At 47.0% G+C, this 22211-nt stretch overlaps 1 protein-coding gene across 1 annotated transcript in view; it reads left to right on the forward strand.

Annotated features, from left to right (window-relative positions):
* Nucleotides 1-316: 316 nt before the first annotated feature.
* SELENOO (selenoprotein O) overlaps nucleotides 317-22211 on the forward strand; it is a 39599-nt gene continuing 17704 nt past the window's right edge. Inside the window, exons 1-5 of the mRNA XM_044280248.1 lie at nucleotides 317-1013; nucleotides 5326-5529; nucleotides 10351-10531; nucleotides 16411-16541; nucleotides 17030-17310. Of these exons, the coding sequence (XP_044136183.1) occupies nucleotides 448-1013; nucleotides 5326-5529; nucleotides 10351-10531; nucleotides 16411-16541; nucleotides 17030-17310 (1363 nt within the window). The 5' untranslated portion in view covers nucleotides 317-447. The remainder of the gene's footprint in view (nucleotides 1014-5325; nucleotides 5530-10350; nucleotides 10532-16410; nucleotides 16542-17029; nucleotides 17311-22211) is intronic.

Genomic DNA, 22211 nt, shown 5'->3' on the forward strand with positions numbered 1-22211 from the left:
GACATTATAACTAGAAGGGCACTATCAAGGGGATTTACTACTGGGAGCTCCATAGGGGTGCCTTATTAATAGGAAGGCTGAAACAGAGTATCCTTATTACTCTGGGCAGTATTATGTGGCACACTATAGGAGCACTTCTAATGGGCACTCTCTCTGCGGGAGTATTATGGGGCCAAGCAGAAGTTTTGCACCAGAGCACATGAAGACGTTAGCCACGCCCAGCGCACATGAAGACGTTAGCCACGCCCCTGAAGCTGATTGGTGCAGCACTGGTGTTGCTACCCTGTACCTGCCAGTGACCTCCCTCTCTCCCTCACAAGAATCGCTGTGTCACTGCTGCTCTTCCTCAGGGGAGCTGTGTGGTCTCTAGGACCCAGCTTCCACTGGTGGATCGGGATCGGGACATGTGACCTGGGTGTTGATGTTGTGGGTGTGAGTGTTTTGGGCATGCGGATGGCCCGCAGCCTGGTACATGGTTGCGTGTATTGGGCACGGACTGGCGTGTCAGCTCCCCGGATGGACGCGCTGATCTCAGGGGCGGTGGGAATGATGAAGCGGACAGTGCTCACCTCCTCCTCCGCCGTCACCCCGGCCTCCAGCCTGCGGGCGCTGCGCTTTGATAACCGAGCACGGCGCTGCCTGCCTGTGGAGCCCGGGGATGGACAGGACGCGGACGCGGTGCGGTCCCGGCCAGTCCCGGGGTTCTGCTTCTCCCCCGTGCACCCCGCCCCGGTGCACAGCCCCAGAGTGGTGGTCCTTTCCCAGCCGGCGCTGGCTCTGCTCGGCCTGCAGCTTGGGGAGGACGAGGAGGAAGAAGCGGCCCTGTACTTCAGCGGGAACCGCCTGCTGCCCGGCTCCCAGCCCGCCGCTCACTGCTACTGCGGCCACCAGTTCGGGAGCTTCGCCGGCCAGCTGGGGGACGGCGCGGCCATGTACCTGGGGGAGGTGATCAACCCGGCCGGGGAGCGCTGGGAGATGCAGCTGAAGGGCGCCGGGCTCACCCCCTACTCCAGGTAAGTAGTGGGCAGTATGGAGCCCCCCACCTGACAATAGCGGTCACTGCAGCTAGCAGAGGACAATCTGACTGATGAGACTGTAGGTAGACCCTGGAGGAGGCAGCTGAAGGGTGTCGGGCTCACCCCCTACTCCAGGTAAGTAGTGGGCAGTATGGAGCCCCCCACCTGACAATAGCGGTCACTGCAGCTAGCAGAGGACAATCTGACTGATGAGACTGTAGGTAGACCCTGGAGGAGGCAGCTGAAGGGTGTCGGGCTCACCCCCTACTCCAGGTAAGTAGTGGGCAGTATGGAGCCCCCCACCTGACAATAGCGGTCACTGCAGCTAGCAGAGGACAATCTGACTGATGAGACTGTAGGTAGACCCTGGAGGAGGCAGCTGAAGGGTGCAGGGCTCACCCCCTACTTCAGGTAAGTAGTGGGCAGTATGGAGCCCCCACCTGACAATAGCGGTCACTGCAGCTAGCAGAGGACAATCTGACTGATGAGACTGTAGGTAGACCCTGGAGGAGGCAGCTGAAGGGTGTCGGGCTCACCCCCTACTCCAGGTAAGTAGTGGGCAGTATGGAGCCCCCCACCTGACAATAGCGGTCACTGCAGCTAGCAGAGGACAATCTGACTGATGAGACTGTAGGTAGACCCTGGAGGAGGCAGCTGAAGGGTGCCGGGCTCACCCCCTACTCCAGGTAAGTAGTGGGCAGTATGGAGCCCCCCACCTGACAATAGCTGTCACTGCAGCTAGCAGAGGACAATCTGACTGATGAGACTGTAGGTAGACCCTGGAGGAGGCAGCTGAAGTGTGCAGGGCTCACCCCCTACTTCAGGTAAGTAGTGGGCAGTATGGAGCCCCCACCTGACAATAGCGGTCACTGCAGCTAGAAGAGGACAATCTGACTGATGATACTGTAGGTAGACCCTGGAGGAGGCAGCTGAAGGGTGCCGGGCTCACCCCCTACTCCAGGTAAGTAGTGGGCAGTATGGAGCCCCCCACCTGACAATAGCGGTCACTGCAGCTAGAAGAGGACAATCTGACTGATGAGACTGTAGGTAGACCCTGGAGGAGGCAGCTGAAGGGTGCAGGGCTCACCCCCTACTTCAGGTAAGTAGTGGGCAGTATGGAGCCCCCACCTGACAATAGCGGTCACTGCAGCTAGAAGAGGACAATCTGACTGATGAGACTGTAGGTAGACCCTGGAGGAGGCAGCTGAAGGGTGCAGGGCTCACCCCCTACTCCAGGTAAGTAGTGGGCAGTATGGAGCCCCCACCTGACAATAGCGGTCACTGCAGCTAGAAGAGGACAATCTGACTGATGAGACTGTAGGTAGACCCTGGAGGAGGCAGCTGAAGGGTGCCAGGCTCACCCCCTACTCCAGATTAGTAGGGGGGTGAGCAGATTAGATCAGTGCACACCCTATTCCAAGGACTGCATTCAGGGTAGGTCATCAGTACCCTCCATTGATCAGTAACATGAAGGGGTTGTGGTGCTTGGTCAAGCGATGCAGCCTCTTCATTCCGTGTACGAAGCACTGCGTTGTACACGGTGGAGCGGCTGTGCTCAGTATTGCAGCATGCCACGTTCACTTGAATAGGACTGAAGGACATCACTGCACAGGCCTAGGAAGAGGCTCCAGTGCTCCCCCAAGTGCTGTGGTCCCTACCAACAGCTGATTGGCGAGGGTCCACCAATTAGATATTGATGACCAATCCTGAGGCTAGGTTATCGATGGTAACATACCAGGAAACCTGTTTAAACCCTTATATACGGATGACCTATTCTCTGACACTCAGGACTAGTGATGGGAAGTTCGGATCTTTCAAATGAACCGAATCATGAATCGGATCTTCGGTTCACTTCATGAGTCGGCAGAAGCAAGTGAACTGAAGATCAATGCGCGTGCTCATCGAATCTTCGGTTCACTTGCTGAGTCGGCTCTCAAGTGAACCGAAGGTCAGGAGGGACTGGCTCCTGGCAAACACAGCTCTGCTGCAGTGGAGCAGACTGTGATAATTGTCTGAGAGTTTTAGTTAAAAGAATCGTGTCACCGAGTCCCTACCAGACTTCCTGCTCTGCTACAGCATGTAGCAGAGCTGTGTGTGTACAGGGTGCATGTAGCATGATGCTACACTGCTGCATGCACCCTGTACACACACAGCTCTGCTACATGCTAGATTAATGCCCCCCCCCTTCCCCCCGGACGGACTTACAGGGAGCCGCAGAGCAGGGAGCCTGGCAGGGACTCGGTGACTCACGGTTCTCTCATTCGATTCTTTTAACTAATAGACTCCGACGATTCTCTGAGTCCCTGCGACTCCCCCTGTGAGGGTAGGCAGTGCTGGCTGCCTCTGATTGGTTGGAGGGCGGGGAGGGGCGGGGCTAGCGTCCACTGTCGGCTCCTATTTCACTGCCTGCTGCTGCCTCTATGCTGATCTGACTGAGCCGTTTCATTCGGATCGGCTCAGTCAGAGGAACCGACTCTTCCAGATCAGTGAACTGAATTGGTTCAAAAGAACGATTCGTTCATGATCTGGACATCACTACTCAGGACCCCTGCCAATCAACTGTTTAGGAAGGCAGCAATGTTTCTGTGAGTGCCACACCCTTCTCCATGCTTACCAAATACAGCGCCGTACATAGTATAGATCAGGGATCAGCAACCTTCGGCACTCCAGCTGTTGTGAAACTACAATTCCCAGCATGCTCTCTTCATTTCCATGTGAGTTCTTAGAAGAGCAGAGTAAGTATGCATGCTGGGAGTTGTAGTTTCACAACAGCTGGAGTGCTGGAGTTTGCTGATCCCTGGTATAGATGCTATGCTTGGTATCACAGCTCAGCCCCATTCACTTCATGGGGACTGAGCTGCCCCAAGGCCACGTGTACTATGAACATACCATCAGTGGCCTAGACCAGCAGATAGAAGACCGCAAAGCTACTGTGAGCATCTCGGCTGATTAGCAGGGGTCCTGGGTGTTGGACCCCCCACTGATCACATACTGATGACCTATCCAGAGGATACTTCATCATAAATAATAAAAATAATAGGAAAGCCTCTGTAATGGACAGTGGGGAGATTGCATTTGAGCTTTGTTCACACATATGCGGGTATGTTCCATATGATCAGCATTTTATTAGAGATGAGTGAAGCAACTTCGGATGCTACATCCGAAGTTCCTAAGCTAAAAAAATAATTTTAATGCATAGAGATTCGTCTCCGTACAGTATAAGAATGTAATGGTAATTTATTATTACAGTGAAAAACTTGGAACCAAACTCTGCTTCAATTCCAAGGTACCACTCTGAACCGAAGCAAAGTGGTTTTTCACTGTAATAATCAATTGCCCAAGTTATTCAACAAAGTCTCGCGCGACTTCGTGAATATCTTACTTCGGCTCATCGGAGACCATACATTCTAATACTGTACGGAGACTAATCTCCGTACAGTATTATAACAATTCTTTTAGCGAAGTGGCTTCAGATGTAGCATCCGAACCTCGCTTCGATCATCTCTAATTTTAATGCCTGATGCATTACAGGTCACTGACAGTGACATCTCCCCCTTTTTCACATCCATGCTGGTATATTGGATGTGTAAGCACAGGGCTGAGGGGATGGATAGGTCCGTAATTTCAGATTGATGGGGGTACGACACCCGGCATCCCCACCGATCAGCTGGTTGAAGGGAAGGTCCTGCTCCTACGAGCGCTGCCTCCTTATTGTTTACCTGCTCACTGACAGCTCAGCGCTGAGCAGGTGTAATTACAAGAAGCCGCGCCATTCACTTCTATGGGGCGGCTCTGTAGTATACACTTAAATAGGAAGGAGACGTCCCATAGAAGTGAATCAGACACCTGCTCAGCCCTGCAACGACAAACAGGTAAGCAATGGTGGGAAAACTGCGCTCGCAGGAGCATGGCATCCTCTTCAACAAGCTGGTCGGCGGGGCTGCCAGGTGTCAGACCCCCACTAATCTGATATTGATATTTCTGGACCAGAAAAAGGCTCTGCTACTTTTCCACTGGATGAAACTTTGCTATAGGTGGGCCTTGTAAAGGATCTAATACCGGTCAAGCAGGTCTATAAGTTTGCGGCTGGTATTGACCGGAGAGAGTTTCTTTTGCTACCAGTCTGAAGCCTGGAGGTCTCTGCTGTTCTGTTGTAAGGTCCTACACCCTGAGGGTGTCGCTCCTGGTGAGAGAACTAGTCCTATACTTTGACTATCCTTCAGCAGAGCTGTTGTAAAGGTGTATACATAGTGGTGCATCTGTGTATTACAGTTTTTCTTCCCACGCTGAAAATCTGCTTATGTTGTAGACAAGCGGATGGCAGAAAAGTGTTGCGCTCCAGCATCAGAGAGTTCCTGTGCAGTGAAGCCATGTTCCACCTTGGAGTACCAACTACAAGAGCTGCTTCTTGTGTCACCTCAGACTCCACAGTGATCAGAGACATCTTCTACGATGGGCACCCCAAGAAAGAAAAATGCACAATTGTTTTGCGTGTCGCTCCCACATTTCTAAGGTACTATAACTTTCCTGAAAATAAACCTCAACATACTCATAGGTTAAAAGTGTTTTCCCCTCACCCATGATGGCACCCATGCGACTAGGACCTCCCATCCAGGACAGGAAACCTGAAGAGAGAAAATGGTTCACACGCCCACCACACCTTATTTCAGGTTTCGTACCTGAGGAGCTCTGGCTCCTACCGTTGCTTTGGTTCTCACCTCGGGAAGCTGGGGAGGTCTGGGTCTACTATAACGTAAATGGACCTATCCGTGGCGGCGTCAGTCTCCTTTGGAGCCGCTGCCCATGCCTGCTCTTCTTCCTGCCTCCTCCCAAGCCTCATTGGGGAGCCGCTGTGGCAGTGTTCAGGCGGCTCCCAGTCCTTTACAGCAGAGTGCCCGGCGTCCTGTTTCCAAGATGGCGGCGCGCTCTTCTCTTGCGTTCTCCGCATGCGAGCCGGGAAGGCCCCTTCCTGCTCATTGATGTAATTTCTGGGCGCTGGGCCGGAAGAGGTGTGGGCATCCTCGTGCGTTGTATTAGGCATTTTTGGGCCTAGGGGTTAAAAGGAGCCGAGGCGCGTTTGATAAATTGGCAGCAGGAGAAGGTAGCCAGCCTTGTGTGCACACACTGTTGTGCAGGATCTGGGTTTCCACCAGCATGTCGGAACCAGTTGATGCAGGACGCGCCGACCCCCTGGAGCCCTCGAGGTCCACAAGCCCGGTATTGGTCCTGAGGAGTGGGGAAGTGTGACTCTACTATTGATGAGATTTATACTCTCCTAATTAATTTTGGGTGTTTTTGCTTTATTGTTGTAGGTAGCAAAAACACCAAATAAATAATCCGGAAAGACTAAACATAAAGGATGTAGAGTAGCTTTAGCAGCCACTTATGTTAAACCACTATGTCAAGTATGTATAGATAAGTTGGTTATGGAAGAATCTCACAGCTTATCTAGAAATATTAAGGCCTTGGTACGGTCAGAAGTTAAATTTTCTATTAAATCACTCAGTCGGAGTCGCCCAAGGTCTCCAGAAAGGTCTACCTATAATAAGGATGAGGATAAAGAATTCTGCCAGGCCTTATCAGATGATTTCTTCTCTTCAGATGAGGATTCAGCGGGAGGGCTCTTTTTCCACCGGAAGATATCGAGCCTTTACTTGAAGCTGTTAAAGCCACCATTCAATTAGAAGATATAAAACAACCTAAATCTATTGCTGACCAAGTTTTTGAGGGTCTCTGCCCTAAAAGTCTGATTTTTCTCTGTCCATAAAAAATATGGAAGCCCTTATCAGAAAAGAATAGAAAAATCCTGATGGAAAATTTTTCCTTCCTAATTCTGTAAAAAGAAAATATCCATTTGAGGAGTTGGTAGCGGGCATCTGGGACAGAGCCCCCATGGTAGATTCCCCGGTAGCTGACATAGGCAAAAAATCGGCTCTACCATTCAATGATTTAGGCTGCTTAGGAGATCCTTTAGATAAAAAAAAAAAAAAAAAAAAAAAAAAAAAAGCTGACGTTTATCTTAGATGTGCTTGGGAGTCTGCTTCAACAAGTCTTATAGTACCATGTAAAAAAAAAAATATATGCAATTGCTTTATATTTTAATCATGTCATAATAAAATTATATATTTTTTTTTACATGCTACTATGATCTCAGTCTCCTTGTTTTTTCGCTTGTTTCACTCGGGAGCTAGTACAGAGTTACAATTACGGGTGTCCTTTTGGTTCCATCGGGTGGACACTGTTTTCCACTTTTTACCAATTGGCCACCTTTTGGTCTTTGTTTTTTCAACAAGTCTTAGGCCGGCCATTGCCACCTCTTGGGTCTCCAGGTCCTATTTATGGTATCTATTTATTTATTTTTCGGATACGTTTGGCACATGCACACATTTTTTATTTTTTTTTATTTGCGGGGCAACGGAACGGACATACTGTTGCGGACAGCACATTGAAATTAATAGGTCTGCATCCTATCCGCAAAAAAAAACTGACACGGAAACAAACAACGTTCGTGTGCATGTAGCCTTAGGCTATGGTTAGTTCAGCTGGAGGCTCATATTAAGGACAAAATGCCTAGAGAGGAATTACTATCTTCCCTCCCTACATTTTATGAGGCTGCAGACTTCCTGGCGGACGCTTCTACTGATGTGATCTGCTTTTCTGCCAGAGCAGCTGCCATATCTTAGGGAAATTGGGCGGTATGATGCTGGATAAGCTGGGTCTTTCCCTGGCTTTGGTAAGACTTTTATATGGGCTGTATTCGTTTGGTTCGGAATTCCCTCCCCCCGCATATAACTCGTATACACTTGTTCCAATAAAGGTGAGATCTCTGGGGACAAGAGGCGAAAAAACTCGCCTGTGAACCCGTCGGGGCCTGGAGCTTTCCCAACAATAATTACTCTTACCGGTAATTGTTCCCCCCCCCCCCCCCCCCCAAAAAAGTGTATATTTTACTAGCTGGAGGACTATCTATTTCATTTAATGTTTGTGTGTGTGTGTGTGTCGTTAAAAGATATCAACACTATCCACTATAACAGTGACATCTACAGCACCCAGCCCCCTTAAGTGACCTCCACAGCAGCCCACCCCCTTAATTTTGACTTTTACAGCAGCCTTCCCCTTTAACAATGACTTTCACAGAATACCACCCCCCTTGACAGTGACCTCCACAGGGGCCCGTCCTCTTAACAGTTGGCAGGATCGGGGGCGTGTCCTTTTGAACAGCTCACTCTAAGACAGCAGCACCGTGCTGTCTGAGTGTGATCTGCAGGGAGAAAGTCACCGTCCCTCCCACCTCTGCAGCTGACAGAAGTTGATTTTTACCTTCATTTTTTAAATCCCTGTCGGCTAAGGAGTGGAGGGGGCATGGCCTAACCAGATATGGGCGTGGCTTAGCGGGACCTAGAAGTTGATTTTTTAATTTTTTTTCCCCCCATCTGTCGGCTGAGGGGTGGGAGGGGGCGTGGCCTAACCAGATCAGGGGGGTGTCCTTTTGAACAGCTCACTCTAAGGGTCCATTCACGCGTCCGTAGAATGGGTCCGCATCCATTCCGCCCACCCCTGCAGCTGACAGAAATTGATTTTTACCTTCATTTTTTATTATTTCAATCCCCGTCGGCTCAGGAGTGGGAGGGGGCGTGACCTAAATGGATCAGGGGCGTGGCTTAGCTGACCTGGGGGTGGGGTTTTACGTCTTTTGAGGGTGGACACGTTGTGGCAGGGGGCGAGACTGGGCTCCTTCCTGCAAGAGCGACTCCCCTCTAGGCACCTTACTGGCTCATTTGCATACCAAATAAACTGGATTTTTCAGAGGATAAAAACATCTATTGCTGGAACAAAGGCGCATCTTGAAATAAGGTACTTAGTGCTATTAGGCCATGGCTTTACTTCAATAGCAATTCTCCTTGTGACAGATTTCCTTTAAAACTCATCTACAGCAGTGAAAAAAAAAAAAATGGCTGGGTTGTTATGGAAACCTGAAGTAAAAGTGTATGTGGAGGCTATAGGATCTGAGAGCTTCTATTGGCTGATAAGGGTCATGTGACCAAGCTTCTATTGGCTAATGCATTTTTGGGGAATATCTTGAACGGTACGTCCTAGAGAGCTGAGACCTGCTCTAAAACCTTCCCTATATATATATAATCTCTATATCGTATTTTTCACCCTATAAGACGCACCTAGATTTTTGAGGAGGAAAATAAGAAAAAAAATATTTTAAACCAAAAGGTTTGCTTTTAGTGGGTTTTGAACTAATGGGGCATCTGTGGAGGGCGCACCGTTATGGGGGCATCTGTGGATGGCATGGCACTGCTATGGGGGGGGGGGGGGAATCTGTGGATAACACAACAGTGTCCCTGTGTAGTCAGTGTCCCTGCTATGGGGGGGGGGGCGGCATCTAGTTTTGTAATGGCAGCGGGGCCCGGTGCACTCGCTGTATTCTATTACACCGGGCCCCGCACAGTAATCCTATCTAACCTGTAGGCAATGTTAAACTATAGAAATAATGTGCAATCCAGCCTGTAGTACTTACTACAATCTTCCGTAGCAGGCAGGGCGGGCTCTGGTAACGTAACTCACTACGTCACGCGCCTGCTCCTCCCACTTTATGATTGAAGCAGGCGCGTGACGTAGTGAGTTACGTTACCAGAGCCCGCCCTGCCTGCTACGGAAGATTGTAGTAAGTACTACAGGCTGGATTGCACATTATTTCTATAGTTTAACATTGCCTACAGGTTAGATATGATTACTGTGCGGGGCCCGGTGTAATAGAATACAGTGACTGCATCGGGCCCTGTTGTGTTGGTTTCTGTTTTCAACCTTCTTGGTAGTTGGCACGCCTCCGGAAGTCTGTTTATCAGAATCACTGAGGTGTGGTGGGGGTGTGAACCATTTTATCTCTTCAGGTTTCCTGTCCTTGATGGGAGGTCCTAGTTGCATGGGTGCCGTCATGGGTTTCAAGAAAAACAATTACCGGTAACAGAAATTATTGTTTTCCTGGGATTTTTTTCTGATGACCTGTCCTGAGGATCAGTATCTGATCAGTGGGGGTCCGACACCTGGGTCTCATGCTGATTAGCTGTCAGAGAAGACGTTAGCACTCCTTCTCTCTGCTTTTCCTAGGCCAGTTCATAGTTCACTTGGCCTAGGAGCAGCACAGCAGTCCTTACAGGAGTACCAGTGCCTTCTCAAAACAGCTGATCTGCAGATGTCTCAGGTGTCGGACCACCACTGATCAGATACTGATAACCTATCCTGAGGGTATATACTCAGTAAAAAAAAAATACTGGAAAAGCCTTTTAAGTAAATGTTAGAGATAAAACCTGTTTTATTTTATCAGGTTTGGATCATTTGAGATTTTCAAGCCAACTGATGAATTTACTGGACGTCATGGTCCTAGTGTTGATAGGAATGATATTCGGATCCAGATGCTTGATTATGTGATCAGCACGTTTTATCCAGATATACAGGAGAAGTATGCGGAAAGCAAAACCGAGAGAAATGCTGCCTTCTTCAGAGAGGTACCAATGACCATTTTCTGCTGTCTTTTATTTATTAAAGACTATGGACCCCTTTTGGGGACATTTTTTTATGATTGCATTGTACTTAAGAGTTAAAAATATTTTTTATTTGGTCATTAATAAAAATGTTCAGCCCCTTTTTCTGTACAGTTTTGAGCTTCTCTAGTAGAAGGTTGTCTGTTTACCCTGTCCTGTCCCACCCAGCTCATGTGAAGCCTTATCTCTGATTTTCTGACAGCTCTTAAACACTCTTTCTAGCTTTGCTCTTATCAAACTGATAAGAATACAGCTTAAAAGCCATCAACACCCTTGGAGGCAATTTTTGTTTATGATTGCATTTTACTAATTTTTGGCTAAAAATCGTATTTTCATTTGGCCTTTTATTAAAAAAAATATTGAGCCATTCTGCCACAAATGGTTAACTGTTTTTCTAACTATGTGACTGGTACTTTCACTTTGTGCTGGTCATCTAATAACCCTTATCTCTAAGCTACCAGGTCATAAACACAATGCTCACTTACAGACTAAAACTTAAAGGGGTATTCCAGTAAAGTAATGTAATTTTTGAAAAACTGCATTAAGGATGCAAGCTGTGACCCAACCAGAACTCGTACCTGTACAAATAACCAGAGTTTCAATTTACCTTGCAATCCATTTGTCTAGCTCCTGTGTGAGCCTGCAACATACAGAGTATCATGGTGCCTGACCTTCCCTCACAAAACTACAATCCCTAGATTTTTCTGCTGTAAGTGTTGATGTTTACTGATTGGCTGCTTTATATAGAGTCCAGTCACGCCCCTTCTAGTCAGTAATCACCTTTGTTTCAGAAGACATTTAGCTAGAGAACTGATGGCAACACACTGAGCATGCCCGACCTAAAAAAGGCTCAGGACTCCAGGTCGATGCCATGGTTTATGAGGAAAGGTAGCAGAGGAAGAAAACTACTTTCATAACTACTGAACGGTAAATCTGTGAAATTTACATATTAGGTTATTATGGATGATGAATTAGTCTAAAACATAAGTTATATTTATGGTAACCGGAATACCCCCTTTAACCCTTCATTACAAAAACTTCTGAAACCTTTTTAATAAAGACCAATTAAAGATTTTTAACCCAAAATTAGTAACTTGCAATCATAAAAAATAAAAAATTGTACCCGAAGGTTTCATAGCCTTTAATGTAGGATGCTGTCTTGTGGACCATCGTAGGTTATTATATGGAATTAGAGGTAGAAGTAAAATATCTTGGTGATCTAAACAGTGACTGATATGCTTGTCCCTGATATGAATAGGTCATGTTCTAATAATTTTGTCCTGTTGAAACCTCTCTAGAAACTATGAAACTGGATTTTATCAGATATTTTCCCCTCGACCACGACAGCACCATGAGAGAGATGCTCCTCCCCCATAGATGGGAAACCTGAAGTACAAAAAGGCGGAGGCTCTCCTCCCACTTCCGTATGGTTTCCTGTCTTTGGAGGAAAGTCTGGAGTATGGTGGGGCTTCTCCCTTGGGTGCCTTCCTTACCTGCGATTTCCCTGTGGGTGGTGTTCAGTGATGCTCTGGGGGTCAGCAGAGGCGCGGTAGCCAGTTGAGGGCTTTGGAGCAGCTTGCTTGGTGCATGGGTGTGCACTATATATTTTTTCCCCAGGGGAGGAGCAGACCCTTCCGGAAGCTGGAGCAGCGTAACAGGAAGTGGAGTACGTCAAGTGTGGAACGCATGGTGCGCCGGAAGAACGGCGTGATCATTGATGATGGCAGGGTAGGTGCATATAATGCGTGCAACCCGGAATTGAGCTGCTGGCAGGTCTAGCGGGAATAAAAAATGGTGGGTTTCCTGAAGTAAACCTGGTTTAGGAGCATTAAACCTCCAGGCAAGCCATGATGGAGGAAGAAAGGAAAGATACTTCCGATGATCCTCCTGCCACTCCAGTGCTGGTACCTACTAAGGAGGGTGAGCGGCGGCCACTGGCCACCTTTTTATATATTCTATACTAATGAGAGATATATGATATATATATATATATTACAGGGAAAGCCTAAAAAGGCATTGGCCAAGAGAAAAAATATGTGCTATATGCCGATCCCCTTTTGTCTTTGGAGTATTCAAAGAAGCTATGTCAGGGCTGCATTGACAGAGCTGTAGCCGAGGAGTCACCGTCATTTTATAAAAATCTACAGTCCTTGATGAGGTCTGAAGTTAGTTCTTCCATGGCCGCAAAAAGAACAGAAGTCTAAAAGGGCTCAACCGTTAGATATTTTACGTTCTTCTGACTCCGAACAAGGACCGGATCTACTTTCCCTTGAGAATCCTTATTCTGAGGCCTCATCTTATTCTTCGGTTGAAGATGAAAAGGAAATAGGAAGACCCTTTTTTTCCAGTAGAGGATGTTGAGCGTCTTCTGAAAGCGGTAAAATCGACTATGGGTATAGAAGATGCTAGGGAACCTAAGTCAATTCAGGATATAATGTTTGGGGGACTTGAAATTAAGCATCAGATCTTTTCCGGTCCATAAAAAATGTAGCAACTTTCATTAAAGTGTATTTCCAAAAATATTAAAAGAAAATACCCCTTTTCAGGAGATGACTGTGCTTCCTGGAATAAAGCGCCCAAAATTGACGTAGCCATTTCTAAGGTAACTAAGAGATTGTGTCTTCCCTTTGAGGACATGGGTTCTCTTAGGGGCCCGTTAGACAAAAAAGCTGATGGTTTTTTGAAGGGTGCCTGGGAAGCCTCTACTTCTTCCTTTAGACCCTCGATTGCGTCCACCTGTACGGCCCATTCTTTAATTGTTTTGCTTTCTGAGTTAGAGGATCAGGTTAAAAACAAATGCCCTAGGGAGGATATTTTAGCAGGGCTTCCCACTATTAAAATGCAGCAGACTTTTTAGCGGATGCTTCTGCAGACTCTATCAGGTTGGCAGCTAAATCTTCTGCATTGGCTAACTCTGCGCCGTAGGGCCTTGTGGCTAAAGGGCTGGAGCGGAGATCTGCTTTCTAAGAAGCGATTTTGTGCTCTTCCATGCGAGGGAGAATATCTTTTCGGTCCTGCACTAGACGAGCTTTTAGAGAAGGCTGCAGATAAGAAAAAAAAATTCCTGCTCAATCATTTGCTGCTAGACGGAGATCTGACCGTTCCTTTCACCCCATTCGTTCCTTTCGAGGTGGAGAGGGGGATAACAAAGAAATAGAGTTTAAGTTTAGATCTCAAAAGAAGGGCGGAAGAGTTTTTTTCTTTAGTTTGTCCTTGGGAGAAAAGAAGAAGCCAGATGCCATGTAGGAGGAAGATTAACAAAATTTCTACCTGCATGGAAACAGATTTAAAATAGTTCCTGGATTCTAGATACAATAGGCAAGGGTTTAAAACTAGAATTTCGTTCTCCTCCAGTGAGATTTGTGGTCACAAAATCTATTGGAGGAAGAAGCGACTCTATGGAACGAGAGGTTCTAGAATTGTTAAACAAAAATGTTCTGATACCGGTTCCAGAAGGACAGGAGGTAGAAGGTTTTTACTCTCCTCTTTCTGGTGAAAAAAAAAACACTGTTCTTTCAGAACAATAATAAATAAATAAAAAACTAAACAAATTCTTGCTTTTAAAGTTCAGGATGGAGACTATAAGATCAGCTATAAATCTGCTATTCCCCAATTGCTTCATGGCAGTGCTGGACTTGAAAGATTCCTATTTTCATATTCCTATTCATCAGGACTTTCAAAAGTTTCTCAGAGTAGCTGTAGAAATGGAAGTACCCGTCAGACATTTATAGTTCCAGGCTCTTCCCTTTTGGACTTGGGAACCAAGGGTGTTCACGAAGGTGATATCGGAGATGGGGGGGCTCACATCAAAGAGAGGGACATTCTCTTTATCCGATTTCTTGATGATTTCTGAAGGATTAGTGATCTTCAGTGTATTTCTATTAATCCTCCCTATACTATCTTCTTGGAAGATCCGTCCTGACCCAGCATTCCTTCCTAAGGTAGCTTCTAGGGTTCACTGGCCCCAGAAGATTGTTCTTCCTACTTTTTATGGGACTCCAACTACAGAAGAGGAAGAGTCTTGTCATTGCCTGGATGATAGAAGTTGCTTACTGCAATATTTGTCCAAAACTAAAGAGTGGAGGAAATCCTACTCTGTCTGTTTTCTTTCAGGTGAAGACTAATGGCCAATCCGCATCTAAGAATACTCTGGCCAGATGGATTACGTGAGCAGTATCTTTGGTGTATTTAGCTTTAGCGAAGTCTCTGTGGGAAGGTTTTGGGGCCCATGCTACATGGGGCCATTTCTACCTCTTGGGCTGAAAGGGCAGCTGTCTCTGACGATATCTGTAAGGCGGCGGTCTGGTCATCTCCAACAACCTTTTTCAGGAACTACCGATTACAGTTGAACTCAACCTTTGGATTTAACACTTGCTACAAAGGTGCTTTCAGCTGTCAACCCACCCTAGCTGTGTCCTTGGTTATTCACTCTCGTGGTGCTGTCGTGGGTGAGGCTAAAATGAAAATTACTCTTACCGGTAATTGGATTTTCCTGAACCCACGACTGCACCCTTATTCCCCTTCCCTGGTTTGTTGGTGTTGGTACACGTTTCACGGGTGTGGCAAAAAAAAATAATTATATAATCTTGTTGATTATGCTAATTTTTGTGGGCAGAGTTTCTCTCATCCTTGGAAAGGCATACTGAAGTGGGAGGAGAGCCTCTGCCTTTTTGTACTTCAGGTTTCCTGTCTATGGGGGCAGAGACTCTCTCTTGTGGTGCTGTCGTGGGTTCAGGAAAATCCAATTACCAGTAAGAGTAATCGTCATTTTCCACCACTGGAAAAGTGGTGTCTTATATGCTACTATTGTGCTTGTGTATAGCAGCATTAGCGCTTACTGCACCTGCATGTTCAAGTGTAGTGGAAACTGGATCCCTTTATATCCATCCACTTGAGATGTATTAGGGCTGTACAGGTTCAGCCTCTGTACAGTATCTAAACAAGAATATTTCAATTTACAGACCCCTTCCTGACTTCCTTTTTTTTTTTTTTTTTCTTTTGTCTGTTTATATGTGTGGTGAATAGAGTTTGCCGTGCATGTGCAGTGCACTCTTACAAAAATAGCCATATGTTGGATTGCTGTTCCTCACTTGGGGGCCCCCTTCTGGAGATTGGTGTGGCTCCAATCTCTGGGCTCTTCTTCTATCTGACATTGTTGGCATATTGCCAGGATATGCCATTAATGTCTGAGATTGGCAACCCCCTTTTAAGCCCTGGCACAGCAGGCCTGGGAGCCTTCACACGGCTGCAATAGCAACTGAACAGCTCTCACTTACTTTCTTGTTGGTCCAGGGCACTCAAGGGGTTAAAGTCTGATTGGAATTGTCTCAGATCACTCTGTCTCGGGTGTCTACTCCAGATGCTGAGCAAATGCCATCTTCAAATACCTGTCTTTGTATATGTATGGTGGATGTTGGTTACATTTTGGAACGATTTTATATGAAACCAGCAGCCCCATTCTAGTCTATGATGAGCTGTAAACTGCAGGTGAAATACTTTGTGCAAATATTGGCTCGGATCGGTACAAATACAAAGGGCGAGTTACTTAACCTTTCCTGCTGATCCCTAAAATGCTGCAGCAACTCTGCAGAGGTGATAACCTTCTTTCCTACTTCTCCAATGTTTATATACTGGTCAGTCGAGCCTTCACGTTTATTTCAATAGGGGTGGTGAAAAAGTGGCATAAGTAGAGGTCTGGCAGCTGCTTATCTTCTTTGGAACTTATGCTAAGGATAGGTCATCAATACTTAATTCCTGGAGAAACCCATTTAACTACAGCAATATACACCTCATAACTGTATACCAAATCCATTACACTTCCAATACCCTTAACTTTCTTTCAGATAACAAGGAGGACTGCAAGACTGGTTGCAGAATGGCAGTGTGTTGGCTTTTGCCATGGTGTATTAAATACTGATAACATGAGTATTGTTGGAGTTACTATTGACTATGGTCCTTTTGGTTTCTTGGACAGGTATGTAATCTAGGGGTATATGAGCATGCTGTTGTGGTTTTTACAATTGCATTTATTAGGACTGACTGCAGTATGTTCCAGGATATATTAAAAAAAAAAAAAAAAACTTGTGCCATAAACTACTTTTTTCATTCAAAAGTTGTTGTTTTTTCATCAATTACTCCCATTTAAAAAAAAAAAATAATATTATTTTTTTTCTTTTCAAATTTGCCTCATTTGCAGTTTTCTTATCCCCCATGCTTGAATACTGGTTTGTGTCCCCGTCCCATCCCAGCTGTGTATGCTGCTGTTACCATGCTGTTTGCATTACGTAGAAGCACACAGGACAGGCTTTGTCTAGCCTTCAGTATAGCTAATCCTGCATTAGTACTATTTAGGCGGTGTATCCATATTGAGTGTGCATGCTATACTTCACGTTGTAAGGGTTATTTGTGTCCAGGATACCTCACTAGTCAGTGGCAGTAACTCCAGTACGGTCTATCTTCCAGGTATGATCCTGAGCACATTTGTAATGGATCTGATAACATGGGGCGCTATGCTTACGACAAGCAGCCGGAGATCTGTAAATGGAATTTAGGGAAGCTTGCTGAAGCTTTGGTTCCTGAGTTGCCTTTAGACCTTAGTCAGAAACTAATTGAAGAAGAATATGATGTGGAATTCCAGAAGCATTACCTGCAGAAAATGAGGAAGAAGCTGGGTCTTATTCACCTAGAGCTTGAAGAAGACGCCAAACTAATCTCTGACTTCTTGGACGCCATGAACCTTACAGGTGAGATTTATCAGTTATTACACTGATTAACTTTCAGACTGTTAACTAGTTTTTAAATTATAAATCTGAAAAATATTACGGGAGAATTGGTATTGATTCATTGTAAAGCTGGGCAGTAGTGTCTGTCTGCTACATGCTTTTTATTGTTAAAGGGGGGTGTCTGAGATAATAAAAAATTATGGAAAAGCCCCCCAATTGCTCAGAATAAAAAACAAAAATCTTATAGTTGCCCCTTTCTTCAGTGCTGGTCCAGCCCTACTGCCACTTCTTGTTTTAAACTCGTTTTATTAAAGAAAAACAGCACAAGTATGGTACATACAAGACATTGTGATTACCCACGCAGGGGTCAATGGTGAAAAGCAAGGTTAGCATAGTTACAGGAAACAAATGCATACTGGAAATCTGAGATAGAAGGTCACATAATAATAGCTGGGGTTGTAAATAGCTTGCAAGTATGTAAGGGACACAGTGTCAGTGACAGCACTGTAAGCGAGGCGATCCCGCCGTTTGGTAAGCTGGGAAATCAAGGAGGGTCATCAGTTGCCGAGTACATATGTGATGTGTGCTGGGTCAGCGGTGATGAACACCAATCCCCTCAGACTTTGTGGACAACCTCTGTGCTTGTAGACAATATTCTCCATAGAGACTGCATGGTTTACTAGGGAGATCCACTGCCCTCTTGTGGGGTGTCTATCCCCCGTCCAGCGCATGGCTATGTCCTTCCTGGCAAGGAACAGCATCTCACCAAGGAAGACCCTGTGATAATGCGACCAGGCCTCCTCATCCAGAACCCCCAGTATACACCGCTTGGGACATAAAGGTAAAGTCACAGGGACCATGGTGGAGAGGACCTCCAACACTGAGGTCCAGAACTGACGAATGAGCTCGCAGTCCCACATCATGTGTCAGAAGTTAGTGCCATCTGCATCGCACCTGTGACACCTAGTGTGAGCAAGTCTTCCCATCTTGTGTAGCCTAGTGGGGGTGAGGTAGTTGCGGTGCAGGATGAACAACTGCACCATTTTATTATTTATAGAGGGTGACACTTTAGTCGGGACTATCAAAGCCTCCTCCCAATCTTTAGGAGACAAAGAGGGAATTGACGGCCTCCACTTATCCTCAGCCGTCAGCGGGATCGCTGCCATGCGACAATTAAGCAAGTGCGTGTACAGCACTGAAACAATGCCCCTTGGCCCCTGAGATCTCAGAACCCCAATGATGGGGTAGTTGGATATGCTCTTTTCCGCACCCTGGAATTGCGCCTGTGATGCATGCCTCAGCTGGAGGTATCTAAAAGAGTGTGAGGTGTCTCCACTCAGATACCCCCTCCAACTGTGCCAGGTGAGGGAACATGAAATTGTCCCATATGGGGACTGCATCAAGCAAGTCTTTGTATACATTTAACTTAGAGGCCTGCCAGACCTGGTGTGCTAATTTGTGGAGTGGGAGGAGGCCTCTGCGCAGAGGGCCAGAGCCCTCCAGGACAGGCCACAGCGTGGATACACGCAAATGATCATGTAGGTAGAACTCAGCATTGGGCATTGAGGCATCCGTGATCCAATACCTCAGGAACCTTAGTTGACTAGCTATAAAGTAGAGAAAGAAGTCTGGGAGAGACGCACCTCCCTGCAGCTTCGCTCTCTGTAGGACCAATAATGAGAACTTCCTTCTGGCCTTGCCCCAAACAAATGAGGCGATTAGAGCGTGAACACGCTTAAAGAATCCCCGGGGTACCGGTGTGCAAGTGTGGGACAGCAGGTATAGGCCCTTAGGCAATAGCACAATTTTTATGAGATTCAATCTCCCCATGGTGGAGAATGGAAGGGCACCCTAAGTCCTCATCTTTTCTTGGAATACTGATTCTAGGGGTTCAATGTTCAGGGTGTAAGAAAGATGCGGCTCTTTTGTAATTATTACCCCTAGGTAATAAAGCTCCTAAGCGTGGCCATCAGGGAGGGCCATTCTAGTGAGTCGAAGGCCTTGGCAGTATCTAAAGAGGCCAGGGCCCATCTTGCCTTCTCGGATGTGCCTATCTGTGCAACAACCTGGGCTCTCCTAATGTTATCGGAGGTGGATCTACCAGGCATAAAGCCAGATTGATCAGTGTGAATCACAGACGTGATCACCTTGTTCAATCTATTAGCCAGAATCCTGGTCAGGATTTTATAGTCCAAGTTCAAAAGGGAAATTGGGCGATAAGATCCACAGTCTAGCGGATCCTTGTCGGGTTTCAGAATCACCACTATCGTACATAGAGTCCGACAAGTATCCGCGGGAGTGCGCGGCTCTGTACACGTTCAAAAGCTGTGGACCCAGGTGTGTATATATATATATATTATATTATATTATATTATATTATATTCTCTAGAATAAACCGGTCTAGAGTAAACCTCAACCGGGATGCCATCCGGGCCGAGCGCTTTCCCTGATGGGAGATCCGTGATGGCTCTCGTTATCTCCTCCAGTGTAACATCTTCCTCCATAAGACCTCCTATCCAGGTCTCCTAGCCGAGGATGAGACACCTCACGGAGGTATGCCTCCAGTTCATGCCCCGAGTATGCCACAGCAGAGTCATATAAGTCCTCGTAGAAGTTGTGGAAGCTCTTCAGTATGTCCTCCACCGACTCTGCCACGTGCCCATCTGCATCCTTTATGCGGAGTACTGGGGGAGCCATAGTGTTGCTGCGTGCAATGTCCGCGAGCAGCTTCCCAGTCTGGTTTCCTGATTCAAACGATTGTTGCTTAAGGAAGAAAAGCTTCCGTTTGCTCCTTTCCTCCAAATGCAACATGTACATTCTCCCTCTGGAGAGCCACTCAATTCTGCGTTCCTCGGAGGGGGACTCCGTGAATGCCTTTTCGGCCTCCCTACAGCTGGCATGCAAATCATTCTCTTTATGCTGTGTGTCCCTCTTGACATAGGAAATTGACGACTTGAGGCACCCCCTTAGATATGCCTTCATGGTTTCCCAGAGCAACAGGGCATCTGTTGAATCGCCCTGAACCTCCAGAAACATCCTTAGCTGATCTGGGATTCTATCGTTCAAGCCGAACAGAGACAGCCAGAAAGGATGCACACACATTTTGCAGCACCAAAACCGGTGCATGATCAGCGGGTCCCTGAGGTCCATATCTTATCTTAACCAGATCATTATATACCGTGGCGTTACCGAATACGTAATCTATTCTAGACAAAGGATCTCTGGCTGGGGTAAAGCAGGAGTATTCCCTTGTGTGCGGGTTCCTGGCTTTCCACATGTCTATCCAGCCCATCTCCTGAGAAATTCTAGCTAGAATCGTGCTATCCCTGCCAGGCCCACCTCCGCCACCCCTAGCGATAAATCTGTCCAGAGTCTCACTCATAACCTGGTTAAAGTCCCCCATGCAGAGTAGACGAGCAGTAGGGTATTGAGCCACAAAGCCAGTAGCTGCCTGCAGGAGGGAGAGAGAGGCGGGGTGCGGGTTATAGATGTTGACAATCACATAAGGGACACTGTTGATATATACATACAGAAAAATATACTGTCCCCCTGGGTCCACAACCGAGTTGTGAAGCTCACACCTAAGGCTTTTATGGACCAACAAGGCGACTCCCCCCCCCCCCCCTATCCCCGGAGTGGGAACTGCCGTATGCATTGAATAAGTGTTGGGCCCAGGGCTTCCTCAGCCTATTGCCAGTTTCCGGGGTCAGGTGGGTTTCCTGAAGGCCTATGATATGTGGGTTAAAGGAGCAAATGTGGAGAATACTGCAATCCTCTTTTTAGGATCAATGGTGGGGAGAGAATAGTAGAAAACAGCGGCACTGCTCACATAGGTGAATCACCTTAACCCCTTATGATATTGGAAATCATTAGACCAGCGGCTCCACTAACAGACCCGGATCGTGGTGCTCAGCGTAGGTAAAGATACAATGCATGGACGGTAGCTAGAAAAGACGCGGCACTTGCCAGGGTCTGGATATCTTCAAAAGGCTTTAATGCTTACACAATAGCATGGTTGCACAGGCTGGGGAGCGGGATGGCCACGGTGTGGATCGGCGGTCACGGCCGTTTTGCGCAGATGTCGCGCTTCCTCAGACCATAGGCGGTCTGAGGAAGCGCGATATCCGCGCGAAACGGCCGTCACCGCTGATCCACACTGTGGCCATCCCCGTTCCCCAGCCTGTGCAGCCATGCTATTGTGTAAGCATTAAAGCCTTTTGAAGATATCCAGACCCTGGTGAGTGCCGCGTCTTTTTTCTATCTACTGTCCATGCTCTTTTTAGGATCTCCCAGGCCCCTCACATTCTAGGACATTACCCTCATGGAGGCCATGGGTGCGCTAGCAGTACATCAGAGACATATACACTCGCCCAGATTGCACTGTCTGGCTATACAGGGACCTGATCTCCATACGACAATGCCTCCCTTGCAACTGTTGTGAAGTGGAGTAACCATACTTGAGGTGGGAATACTTGAGCAATTACGAACATGTTACAAAACATTAACAGTGACAACATGAAAATGTCGGAACCATAACCGACTAACATAATGGCCAATAACTCGGGGACCTGCATAGCGTAGGTAGATGTAATAACTACACAGGTGTTGCTCCTCCCCCTCTTCTTCAGCAAAGGTGTGTTAAGCTGCCAACACTGATAAATAACAACATGGCACATAGGCAAAGCGTCCAGCATTGTAAGAGCAGATAGCCCCCACACACTTAATGGGCCTCTCTTGTGAGTCCAGCAAAGCTGATTGTCACTAAGTAGGTGGGACAATAAATACTTGCTGATGGTGTTCAGTTGACGCGCGTGGACCAGGGCATCCTGATTTCCTTGAGACCCAGTCTTCGGCTTCTCTAGGATCACTGAAGACAGTTTTGTCGCTGTCCACCACCCTGAGCCGCTCCTGATACGCCATGG

The sequence above is a fragment of the Bufo gargarizans genome, chromosome 2, assembly GCF_014858855.1.
Source record: "Bufo gargarizans isolate SCDJY-AF-19 chromosome 2, ASM1485885v1, whole genome shotgun sequence".
In the NCBI taxonomy this organism is placed as follows: domain Eukaryota; kingdom Metazoa; phylum Chordata; class Amphibia; order Anura; family Bufonidae; genus Bufo; species Bufo gargarizans.